At 40.4% G+C, this 12,153-nt stretch overlaps 1 protein-coding gene across 2 annotated transcripts in view; it reads left to right on the plus strand.

Moving 5' to 3' along the window:
• The window catches only part of TEX11 (testis expressed 11), a 198,673-nt gene that overhangs the window by 166,642 nt on the left and 19,878 nt on the right, over window positions 1-12,153 (plus strand). For both annotated transcript variants that reach the window (XM_074199437.1, XM_074199438.1), the window contains exons 17-22: window positions 2,363-2,484; window positions 5,252-5,337; window positions 6,189-6,248; window positions 8,030-8,070; window positions 10,093-10,179; window positions 11,468-11,538. In XM_074199437.1, the coding sequence (XP_074055538.1) occupies window positions 2,363-2,484; window positions 5,252-5,337; window positions 6,189-6,248; window positions 8,030-8,070; window positions 10,093-10,179; window positions 11,468-11,538 (467 nt within the window). The remainder of the gene's footprint in view (window positions 1-2,362; window positions 2,485-5,251; window positions 5,338-6,188; window positions 6,249-8,029; window positions 8,071-10,092; window positions 10,180-11,467; window positions 11,539-12,153) is intronic.

The following is a 12,153-nucleotide window of genomic DNA, read 5'->3' on the forward strand; positions in this document are numbered from 1 at the left end:
GGATGCCATATCAATTGAGGAATGACTGAATAAGTCATGATATATGATTGTGATGGAATACTATTATGCTGCAAGAAATATGAAAGGGGGGAGACAGTTAAGTGGCACAGTGGATAGAGCACTGGCCCTGGAGTCAGAAGGACCTGAGTTCAAATCCCACCTCAGACACTTAATAATTACCTGTGTGGCCTTGGGAAAGCTACTTAACCCCATTGCCTTGCAAAAAAAATCCCTTAAAAAAACCAACAACAAAAACAACAAAAAAAGAAATATGAAGAGGATGGTCTCAGAAAAACCTGGAAAACACTTATATGAATTGATAAGTATTGAAATGAGCAGAACCAGGAAAATGATGTATATAATAATATTATTGTAAAAGATTATTAACTAAAAAAACTTAGCAACTTTGATCAACCACAATTCCAGAGAATTTGTGACAAAACGTGCTCTCTTCCCCCAGATAGAGCTGATGGACACTGAGTGCAGAGTGAGGCATATTTTCTTCTCCTCTCTCTTTCTCTCTTGGATATGGCTAATGTGGGAATCTGCTTTGGTATGATGATAAATATTTTTTTATTTATTTTATCAATTATATGTAAAGATAGTTTTCAACATTTATTTTATGAAGTTTTCTTCCTCCCACCCTTTCTTCCCCCTGCCCTAATACACATGTACAATCATTTTTCCATATTATGTATGTAATATACATATATAAATACAATCATTTCCATATTAGTCATGTTGTGAAAGAAGATTCAGAACTAAAGGGGGAAAAAACATAAAATAAGTTTTAAAAAGTGAAAATAGTCTGCTTTGGTCTGCATTGAGACTCCATAATTCTTTCTCTAGATATAGATGGAATTTTCCATCACAATTCTTTTGGAACTGACTTTGAAAACTGAGAAGAGCTAAGTCTGTCTTAGTTGATCATCTTGCCGTGTTAGTATGACTGTTATGATCTGGTTCTGCCCACTACACTCCACATTAATCTGTGTTAATCTTTCATGTTTTTCTGAAATCTGCCTGCTCATCATTTCTTACATAACAATAGTGTTCTATCACATTCATATATCATGACTTGATGAGCATCCCTTCAATTTCCAATTCATTGCCCACCACAAAAAGTTGCTGTGAACATTTTTGTATATGTGTCTTTCCCCCTTTTTATTTTTGATTTTTTTAATTAAACATTTTATTTATTTTGGGTTTTACAGTTTTTCCCCACAATCCCCCACCCCTGCCCCCACTGAAAACAATTTGTCAGTCTTTACTTTGTTTCCATGTTGTACATTGATCCAAATCGAGTGTGATGAGAGAGAAATCATATCTGTAAGGAAGAAACATAAAGTATAAGAGATAGCAAGATCGGACAATAAGGTATCAGTTTTTTTTTTCTAAATTAAAAGGAATAGTTCTTGAACTTTGTTCAAACTCTACTGTTCTTTCTCTGGATACAGATGGTATTCTTTGTCGCAGGCAGACCAAAATTGTCCCTGATTGTTGCACTGATGGAATGAGTGAGTCCATCAAGGTTGATCATCACCCCCATGTTGCTGTTAGGGTGTACAGTGTTTTTCTGGTTCTGCTCATCTCACTCAGTATCAGTTCATGCAATCCCTCCAGGCTTCCCTGAATTCCTGTCCCTCCTGGTTTCTAATAGAACAATAGTGTTCCATGGCATACATAGATCACAGTTTGTTAAGCCATTCCCCAATTGAAGGACATTTACTTGATTTCCAATTCTTTGCCACCACAAACGGGGCTGCTATGCATATTTTTGTACAAGTGATGTTTTTAAAACCCCTTTTCATCATCTCTTCAGGGTATAGGCCCAGTAGTGGTATTTCTCCCTTTTTTATGATCTTTTTTGAATACAGCCCTATTAGTGGTATTGTTGGATCCAAAGGGTCTGCACAGTTTTATAGCCTATTGGGCATAATTCCAAATTGTTCTCCAGAATTCTTGGATCAGTTCACGACTCTACCAACAAACAGTCACATCCCCTCCAACATCTAACATTTTCTTTCTTTGGTGTGACTTACAAGTATTTGTAGTGGATCTTTTCTCATTTGGAAGGGAGGGAGAGAGAGAGGAATTGAAAATAAAATAAAAATTGAGTCAAAAAAGAATGTAGAAGGATGCTTAAATTTTAATGATTGAATACAAAGTAGCAATTTTGATACTTGATAGTTAAGGTAAAAATTATGTAGAATTTTGACAGTTGTGTTTTTGTGTGTATGTGATTTTGTGAAAATTTATTAAATATTTTTAAATGAACCTAACAGAGTGTACTTACAATAAAGAAAGTCTCTTACTTTTGGATCAACCTGTTAAATACTGTTATTATTTCCTTGTATTTTAGCACTGCTGGCAGCTGATGCTCTGGAGCAATCTGCAGCAAACCCAGCTGCAAAAGAAAACATAATAAGTAAAGAAGATTTAGCCCCTACTTTTCTCACCCTAGCAGCCCAGTTTGCTTTGAAGGTAATATATATCTGTTTTATTTTTTTTCCTCCAAGATTGGATGAGAAAGAATACAGCTATCTTACAATTCAGCAGCCATTTCTTTCCTGAATTTGTTCTAAGTGCAGAGCACAGTGCTAGGAGTTGATAGACACACAAAAAGGAATAAGACATGATCTTGACTCTCATAGAATCTACTATATATGCTTCAGTGAATGAATGAATTTATGAACTTGCTCTATACAAAATGGCAGCACACTTATCCACTTTCCAGTTCTTTGCCATTACAAAAAAAGAGCTGTTAAAAAAAAAGTTGTTCCTCTTTATTTGATCTCTTAGGAGTTGAAATGGTAGCAGCAAGATCACTGGGTCAAAGGATACTCTCAGGCCAGTGATTTTAGGGCCAGAGATTTCCCAAGTTTTCCAGAATGGCCAAACCAATCCATAGCTCTATTACCAGTACACGGATACACCCATTTTCCTTCAGTGTTTTTCATTTGTCTTTCTTGTCACTTTTTCCAAGCTGAGGGCTGGGAGCTGATACCTCAGAGCTACTTTATTTTGCATTTCACTAATTATTGGTGACAGAGTATTTTTTCCCCCATGGGTAGAGAAAGTTCAGATTTCTTCCCTTGAGACTTATTTGTGCTTTTTGACCAATTTCTCAATTGGGAAAACACTCTCTTAAAGAAATTCCAAGTTTAAATGCAACTGCCTGGCATCTAGCTTGGTTGAGGACTCTTTCCTGCCATCACTCTTCGCAAAGGGGTTCAGTCTGAGATCCTTGGTAAACATGTTCAGCTCCTCTGCCGGTCAGATCTGGGAAGGCTGGACAGTGGCAACCCTCAGCTCCTGCTGCTTGATCTTCTTGGAGGGGACACCACCGACCCTGGAGTCAAGAGGACCTGAGCTCAAATTTGGCTCCAGACACTTAATACTTAACCTAGCTGTGTGACCTTAGGCAAGTCACTTGACCCTATTGCCTTGCAGAGGCCATCTAAATCCTTTAGTGTGGTAGTCAAGGCCCTTTACAATCTGGTCTTTACCTATTTCTCAAGTTTCATCTCCTAACCCTAATTCTGTATATAGTCTGCTCCTTGACTCATATCCTAAATGCACCCTGCATATTTCTGTGTCTGCTTGTTTTTTTTTTTACCCTGTTCTCCCTCCTTCCTTAAATCCCATCCTTTCTTGAAATCTTGGGCTTCCTTGATCATTCACTTTAACTTTTTTCTCAACTTAGCAACTCAATTCAACAAACTCATGATTCAATAAAATCTCTTGTCATTGAAATAGTTTACAATTATATGGCATTTCTTTTTTATTTTAATACATTTTTATTTTTCCAACTACATGCAAAGATAACTTTCAACATTCATTTTTTTGTAAGCTTTTGAGTTCCATATTTTTTCCTTCCTTCCCTACCCCTTCCCCTTGATGTAGGTTATCATATATAACTATGTTAAACGTATTTCCATATTAGTCATATTGTCAGAGAAGAATGAGAAGAAAAGGGGAAAAACATGAAAGGGAAAAATACATAGAGCATAAAACAAATTTTAAAAAGTGAACAGAATCTGCTTTGGTTTGCATTCAGACTCCAGTTTTTTCCTCTGGATATGGATGGTATTTTCCATCACAAGACTTTTAGAACTGTCCTTGATCATTGAATTGCTGAGAAGAGTCAAGTCCATCATAGTTGATCATCCCATGGTGTTGCTATTTCAGTGTACAATCTTCTGGTTTTGCTCCCTTCACTCGCTATCAGTTCACGCCTTCCCAGGTTTGTCTGAAGTTTGCCTGCTGATGATTTCTTCCATAACAATAGTGCTCCATTACATTCATCTACCACAATTTATTCAGTCATTCTCCAATTGACAGGCATCCCCTCAGTTTCCAGTTCTTTGTATGGCACTTTCTGATTACAGAGAACCTTATGTACATTAACACATTTGGTTTTCACAACAAATTTATGCATTAAGGAATGCAAGCAATATTATTCCAACTTTACAGTTGAAGAAACCGATGCTGTAAGACGCAGAAACTTTGCTAAGCAGTGGCAGACCTGGCTCTCAAATTGAGGTGCCCAGGCAAGGAGTCACCCAGCACATACCTATGGTACTTCTTTGGCACCTGCCATATGCTACCATGTATTGTTGTTTATCTTGCATCCCTGGCACATTGCACATAGTAGGTGTCTGCAGAGTTGATAAATTAATGTATATGGATCTCATTAAAGGCAAATACCAAATGTGCTTGAACATAATGCATATGTGATGGGGAGTAGGAGACGCTGCAGGTCATTCTGTGATTAGGAGCTGAATAGCAGAGAGCTCTCAAAGAAAAGGTTAGAGATTTATAATTGATACAGCAAGCAAAGGGGAGCCAGGAGAAGAAGTGGGAATATTCCCGTAATTGGACTAGCATTCTGGGAAAGATGGAATAACTGAAATGAGCTGAATGAAGGCAGGATGAGCCATCTGCAGGAAATTGAGCAGACACACACACACACACACACACACAAAAGAGCAGGTCGAGGGGCCATTTGTTTGTCCTTGACGACATCTTTGCAAATTGCATTTCAAGTTTTGCTGAGGCCAAAGGATTGTAGACATGTATTCAGATCTGTTCTTTGCAGGGTAGTGAATTTTAATAGTTTCTTATAAGAATGCAGAATGCACAGGATTCATATTATCTTTTTTTCTCAAGGAAAAGGAATCTAGACTATGGAAACATTGTTCAGGTTTGTGAATTTAACATTTGAAGAATGTATGTCTCATCTTTTCAGAATGGGAAAGAAGATGTAGCTGTAAGAGCTCTGGAGTACTTAACTCAACACTGTAAAGACCTGCAGCAAGTTATAATTGCTTTTAAGTAAGTCCTCAGCCTATGGAGAAAGTAAGAAAAAGAATTTCTTTCTCTTTTCATACTTCATGAACTTTGCTGAAACATTAGTGCTGATGGGAACCATTCAATCAGGCAGTGCCTCCTCATGCTAAGGGTAAATCCAATTGCTCCAAGAGAGAAAGGCAAATCGGATGGTCCTTGTTCTGCTCTTCCACCCTCAGAATGGAGAATTTCAACTTGATTGAAGGCTCTTGGGGGAAGCTTTGCCCCTTAATGAGCCAGTGAAGGGAAAGGTAGAGGCTGAGACTCTCTCAGGGCCATGGCCTGGCATTTGCCAGTCAGGTGAGGTCTGGGTACAGAGAGTATGACCCATATGCCTTCCAGTGTACCAGAGAAAAAGCTCTTTTAAATAGAGAGAATCCTTGAATATTCAAAATAGTAGGCATCCGTAGGAATACAGCACTTTACCATTCCAAAGCACTGTCCTTCTATTTTCCTCATTTGGTTCAATTGGGTAGGGGTTAGATGCTAGGGATGTTAACCTGAGACTCAGAAAGATAAAGTAAGCAGCCCCAAGGACCTGCCCATTACGAATGGCAGAGTAAGTCCTTAAAGCCAGGTCTCCTGTCTAAGGACAGTACAGTTGGTATTCTAGCACCTGGAAGAGCCTTAAGGCATCCTATTATCTAGCTTTCTGCTTTAAACAGTACAACCGAACTCTGTTACCTCCTTCAGCCATTCATTCCATTGCTCTTGGAGTGAATGACCCCAGGAGCCTTGAAGGTCATTTTTGTATCTGGGTGCTGTAGGAATGTAGTGACAATGATAGAACCATTGTGGAATTTGAGTACCTTTTCCTATGTTATTTTTTTGTGTAGGTGTTTGATTCGTCTCATTGTTACTAAAGTCTCTCATTTAGATGCACCTGAAGAATACAGGTAAGAACATATTATGTATAAGGACAGGACACTTTAGAGTTAAAGAAATGCCCATGGTCTTCCTAGTGGGGTTGCCTTCTTGGCTTTGACTCTTGATTAGGAGTAGCTAGTCTGCTGTTATTGCCCAGTTTCTGGACTATCAACCAATGGAGGTTGGCTATACTCAGCAGCTGTGCTAAGGATTTAGCAATTGAGGGGAGAATGGGCATCCATGTTTTCATTCAGAGTTCACTACCTCAAGAAAATGTAAAGAGAAAAAAAATGGTCTTCAGAATTTTCCTGAGGGATGAACTCTAGAAAAAAATGACTAGTTCAGTTTAGCCTGCCAGCTCCTCAGCAGTTTGTTTTGTCTTTCTTTTGTTTTTATAAGTTTTTATTAGGCAGTGGGGTTAAGTGGCTTGCCCCAGGCCACACAGCTAGGTCATTATTAAGTGTCTGAGGCCGGATTTGAACTCAGGTCCTCCTGACTCCAGGGCCAGTGCTCTATCTACTGTGCCACCTAGCTGCCCCTTCCCAGCAGTTTTGAAGTCATTCTTGGTCAAGACAGGCCTACTTCCCCCTCCTCCCCTCCTTGTTTGAAACCCTGGACTCTTTTCTATTTTCTGACTCCAGGGCTGGTGCTCTATCCACTGAGCCACCTAGCCGCCCCTCTTTTCTATCTTCTAGCAACCTTGCAGCCAGGTGTCCATAATCTGAGCCTGAGGGAAGTCAGCAGACAGACCTTAGTGCCAGTTCTAGGCAGAAGGGCCTTTGGCATCAAACATAGAAGGCATGCTTTGAAGACCATTCCGGTGGCCTGGCCATATGTGTCAGACTTTAGTCCTTCAGACAGCTGCTGTGCATTTTTGTGTGTTGGGGAAGTGGGGAAGGAAAAAGCCAAATCATGGCATTTTCTAAAAGTACTCTTATTTTGAAAATACCTAGACCAATCAAAAGTAGCTTTTAATGATGCTGACTAATGTTTCCATTTAGAGCTTAGGGCCTACTTCAATGGATAATTTGTATAGCGAGACAACCTAATGCCGTAGAGAGAATGCTACTAGCCTAGAAATGAGAAGGGCCTGAGTTTTGGGCCTTCCCTTTCTGAAGCTCAATTTCCTTAACGGCACAGTAGAGATCTTTGTTAGTAGATGATCTCAAAGGATCCTTCCTGTCTCCTGAACCAAAGGCTTCTATGATTTTAGTTCAGTGTCTTTCTGCATAATAACTGATGATTTTATGAATGTCTGATCTCCTAAGTAATTCAAACCCCCCTCCTTGAAAGCACATTTGTAAACTGATTCATCATATATGGATGATGAATTCTCACAAGAAAGGGTAAGTTAGTTCACACTCACCAAACTTGGAATGGCTGGGTAGAGATCTTGGACTCAGATGTCTTCTCTGCCACCTAACTGGGTGACCATGGGCAAAGCATTTAGCTTCCCTGAGCTTTAGTTTTGTTACCCTCAAAATGAAAATAAGAATGATTCTAGTCCCATTCTCCCCCGCAGGATGGTTGTAACATGCAAAAGGAGAAGTTGAGGAGAAGGATAAGCTGAACACACACACACTCACACATGCAGACACTCACTTGTACACTTACACACACACACACACACACACACACACACGTATGTTTTACAAATGAGTAAACTCAAAGAAGGCAGAGGTGGCTTGTCCAAGTCCATCACCAGTCTAGAAGTCAGACTCTTTGACACAAAGTACAGCATGCTCTTCGTCTTGAAAATTTGGTCATTTTGCATTTGTTCATGTGTTTCCTTTAATACTCCCAATTACAGAAAGAAAGAAATGAGCCGACTCCGGACTTTTCTGAAGATAGGTAAGTTTTGCTTGCTTCTTTTCTTTTCGAAGTCTAACTAATACTTTGGTCTGGCTCAAGTAAGGCCTGGAAGTGCCGTGAATGAGCCTATTGACTTCAATGTGAAGCCTGCATGAATGTTTTCTACAGTAGACACCCTTGGGTTCTGGGCTCCTTTCTCCTAACTAATCTTCACCCATAAGTATTTGATGTAAAACTCCATTGTCCTTGGGCTCTGACTTGTCCACCTTGGAACATCTGGGGCACCTCTTTCCTTTCTCTCATTCAGTCCAGGAAGGCAGTGTGAGATAGTGGAAAGATAGCTGTCCTTGGAGCCAGGAAGGCCCCAGTTCAATGTATATGTCAATGTCCAACACAACTTGTCTCTAGGACCCTGGACAAATCATTTCAGTCTCAGCAACTCTCTAAGAGGAAGTATGCATTGAGAGAGGGAGTCTCTTCATCTGGGAGTTCCCTAGGCCAATGAAATCACAGACCCCAACCCCAACAAAACCCCAGAGCTTACTCACTTAAAAGTAGGCAAAACAGTAGAGTTGTTGACAGCACAGGGGATGAAAAAGCAGCCTGTCCTGTCTCTCTAAAGGGACTGGGGGCCATTAAGAAATGCTCCCTGGCAATGGTAGTGTATTATGGCAGCTTAAGAAATGTTAAGCCAACCTATCAATATGCTTTCAATTCCTAATCTCCTTTCCTTCCCTCCCTTCTTTCTTTTTCTTAATTTTATTTTTTTTAATTAGCAAAAATACTGGTTTTCTTTCCCTCTCATTTTTCCCTCTTGCATTGGGGAAAAAAATAAATGAAAACCTTCTTGGACCAAATGTGCAAAGTGAAGTAAAGCAGTTTCCCTCAGTAGCCATGTCCAAATACATATATACATATATAGAGATATAGATATCTATACATATAAGTTCAGATCTATATCTAATATATGTCTATATTTGGTTTATTCTGCTTCCAAAGTACATTGACCACTCTACCAGGAGAGGCTTCATGATTGGCATCATGGTTGGTCATTGTACTGGTAAGAGTTCTTAAGTTTTTCACAACTGTTTCTTTATAATGATGTTGTCATTGTTGTAAATGGTTCTCTAGGTTATACCACTTCACTTTGTATTGGCCCATAGAAGTCTTCCCAGGTTTTCTGAAACCATCCCCTTCATTATTTCCTATAGCATAATAGTATTTCCATTCCCTTTATAGACTACAACTTGTTCAGCTATTCCCCATGGGTGGGCACCCTCTTAGTTTTCAGTTCTTTGCCACCACAAAAAGATTTTTTTTTGTCTATGTGGGTGGGGCTGTTTCCTCTTTCTTTGATCTTTTTGGGATTCAAGCCTAGCAGGAGCATCACTGGGTCACAGGGTGTATACAGTTCAGTGACTTGGGGTCCAAAGTCACCACTTACTTTCTTGAATTCAGGCCCAACTGATCCACAGCTCCGCTGCTTCACCATCCATGATTTCCTGTGCCTCCTTTCCAACAATATTAATTTTTCTTTTTTGTCCACTTTGCCAATCTGATGAGTACCCCTTTACTTCTTTCTGGTCATTCTTTTTTTTCTGCTATTTTATTTACCCTAATATTTTTCTTCTTATCTCAATTGTGCCTTGGAAATTTAATATCTGTGTGGCCAATGACAAGTCTTTAATCTCTCTGTGCTAAAAATCCCTCATCTGCACAATGGAATTAGTACCTATTGTTATTAGCTTGTAGAATCATGATGATGATCAGATGAGATGGTGCACATTTAAACCCTGACAGAGATATCAGCTTGTTATGTCTAGTGGCATTAATTATTCTGGTCTTCCCAAAGGTGAAGAGATTCCCCAAAGTTTAGTCTTCTTGATTCTTGGAGCTAGGTGTACTATCTTTTCTCATCTTAAATTATCTTGGGGTGCACAGAGGTACCAGGGCTGAACTTTCCTAGAGAAAATTCAAGGGAAGCTGGTTTTTTAGAAGGACTAATAATTCTCTAAGCACCCAGTACAAAGCTTTGATACCCTGTGTCTCCCTTTGATACAGTCCATCAGAAACTTGATGATCCAGCAGCAAAAGAGGAACTGACTTTGGATATATGGATTGATGAAGCCCATTGGTTTCGAAAAATGGGTAAGAGGCAGGCCCACTGACGATGGAGCCACTGATCGATTCTTCCCTCTTTTTCAGATTTCTCTTTACGTGCTTTGTCTCATGTCACCCATTAGCCTCCAAATGTCAATAACCACCACACACCAATTCTTGTGGAGGCAGTTGCCAGGGTGATGAGTGAGCAAAGAAGTACAGAAATGTCACAACCCCAGTGAGCTTTATTTGGCCCTTGCTGCCTACTGACCAAGGTGCTAATTTAGCTCAGGGAGAAAATAGATGTAATGAAGCACTTCAGCTTCAGAAAATAATATCCACATTCTGATTAGCACGAATTTAATACTCTTGACCTTAGGAAAATGGGAAAAGGCATTTTCTAGGCCCCCGAGAACCTTTCTCCTTGGACTAAATCTTAATTTTAGTATTCCAGAGATGTTGCCCAACTAAAGTATTTGTTTTGCTTGAGCCTCACTTTTTTCAACTAACTTGAGCTTCTTGTTCCATTACTTCTAGTTCATAGAATCAAAGAATGTCAGAGTTGGAAGGGGACTCAGAAGTTACTAGTACCATGGTGTCAAACATGTGGGGCCCCACAGGACTGTAGGCAGCCCACAACCTTCCCGAGGAAGGCCTTAACTAGATTCAAATGTCAATGGGAAATGTTTAACAAATAAAAATACAACAAAACAATAAAATATATTTGAAAACTTAAGTTCAATATGTGGACATAGAAATTAGAGGCCCCCATTTCTATTGGATCAAGTCCCATTTCCTCATATAAATGAAAAAACTAAGAAGACCCAGAGAGGAAAAGGGACATGGTCAAGGTCACAAAGTAAATGTTGTATAATGAATCATGGTTTGAGACCTTGTTTTGCTGTTGGCTTGGGTGAATTACTTTTCCTGTCTGGGGTCTTAGTTTCCTCCTTCACAAGATGAAGGAGCCTGTGAGCTCCACTATTCTCTATATGGGGGAATCTCCATGGTATGGACTCCTTTGACACCTTGGCCTAGTGTATTGGTGTCCCTGCAGAGCCCCAGCTCCATCTGGTGAGTTTCATCACTAGCAGTGCAGGTCCTAGATCATCCTTGATGACATATTTTGAATTCTTGATCCCTGTTGATTTGCAGACCAAATTTGGGGCCTGAAAGTCTCTGTTGTCTCAAAGAGCCAGAAAGTTAGGGCCTCCTGTACAGAGAATAGTACTCAGCTGAGGCCCCAGACTATACTAGTGGGTCAGCACATGGAGGGGGTGGGCTGAGGTGATGTTCCACATGTTTCATTGTGCTGCTCTGTTCTGCTTACTTTGAGCCTGGAACCTGGCCATGCAGTGTGAAAATTACCCAGGAACCATGCGAGACTTCTTCCTGCTTTCCTACAAGGTATGGTTCTTTTGATGGGAATCCAGGAGCAGGGCTGGGCTACAGGGGTCACCTGACTGAGAGGCCGAGGGCCTTGCAAATGGGTGCAAGCTCCCCCCCAGAAGCCTTTCTTTTGTTTCAATGTACCCAAAAGTCACACCAGAAAGGCCCACAGAGATCCCTTTCACCCTCTTAATTTATAGAGTAGGAAATGGAAGCCCTGAGAGGGCCCACAAAGAGGGGGAAGGAAGGGACTTGAAATGCTGCTGCTTATTATGCTGGCAGATCCCAGAGGAATCAGTAGTCATTGATGGTCAAGGCTAATGACCTGGACTCTAGGCCTGGCTTTCCCACTTCCCTTAATGTGACCCCCTCTGGGTTCAGTTTCTTCTGTGAGATGGATCCAGTGATCTCAGTGGGATGGTACTTAAGATTTGCATATGGCTTTGGGTTGTGCTGGTTTTCCTTAGTGTTTGTTTTTTTGCCCAATGGGAGTCCAGGGGGTGTTACCCCCCCACCCCACCCCAAAGTGAAGGGTAAAAGCTTGTTCAATTTGTTGAGTCCTCTTCGTCCAGACCAGTGAATTCATTGGTGTAGGAAACTCCCAGTGTGGTTAGGAAACTCCCAGTGTGGTAA

Source organism: Macrotis lagotis, chromosome X (assembly GCF_037893015.1).
Source record: "Macrotis lagotis isolate mMagLag1 chromosome X, bilby.v1.9.chrom.fasta, whole genome shotgun sequence".
Lineage (NCBI taxonomy): Eukaryota > Metazoa > Chordata > Mammalia > Peramelemorphia > Peramelidae > Macrotis > Macrotis lagotis.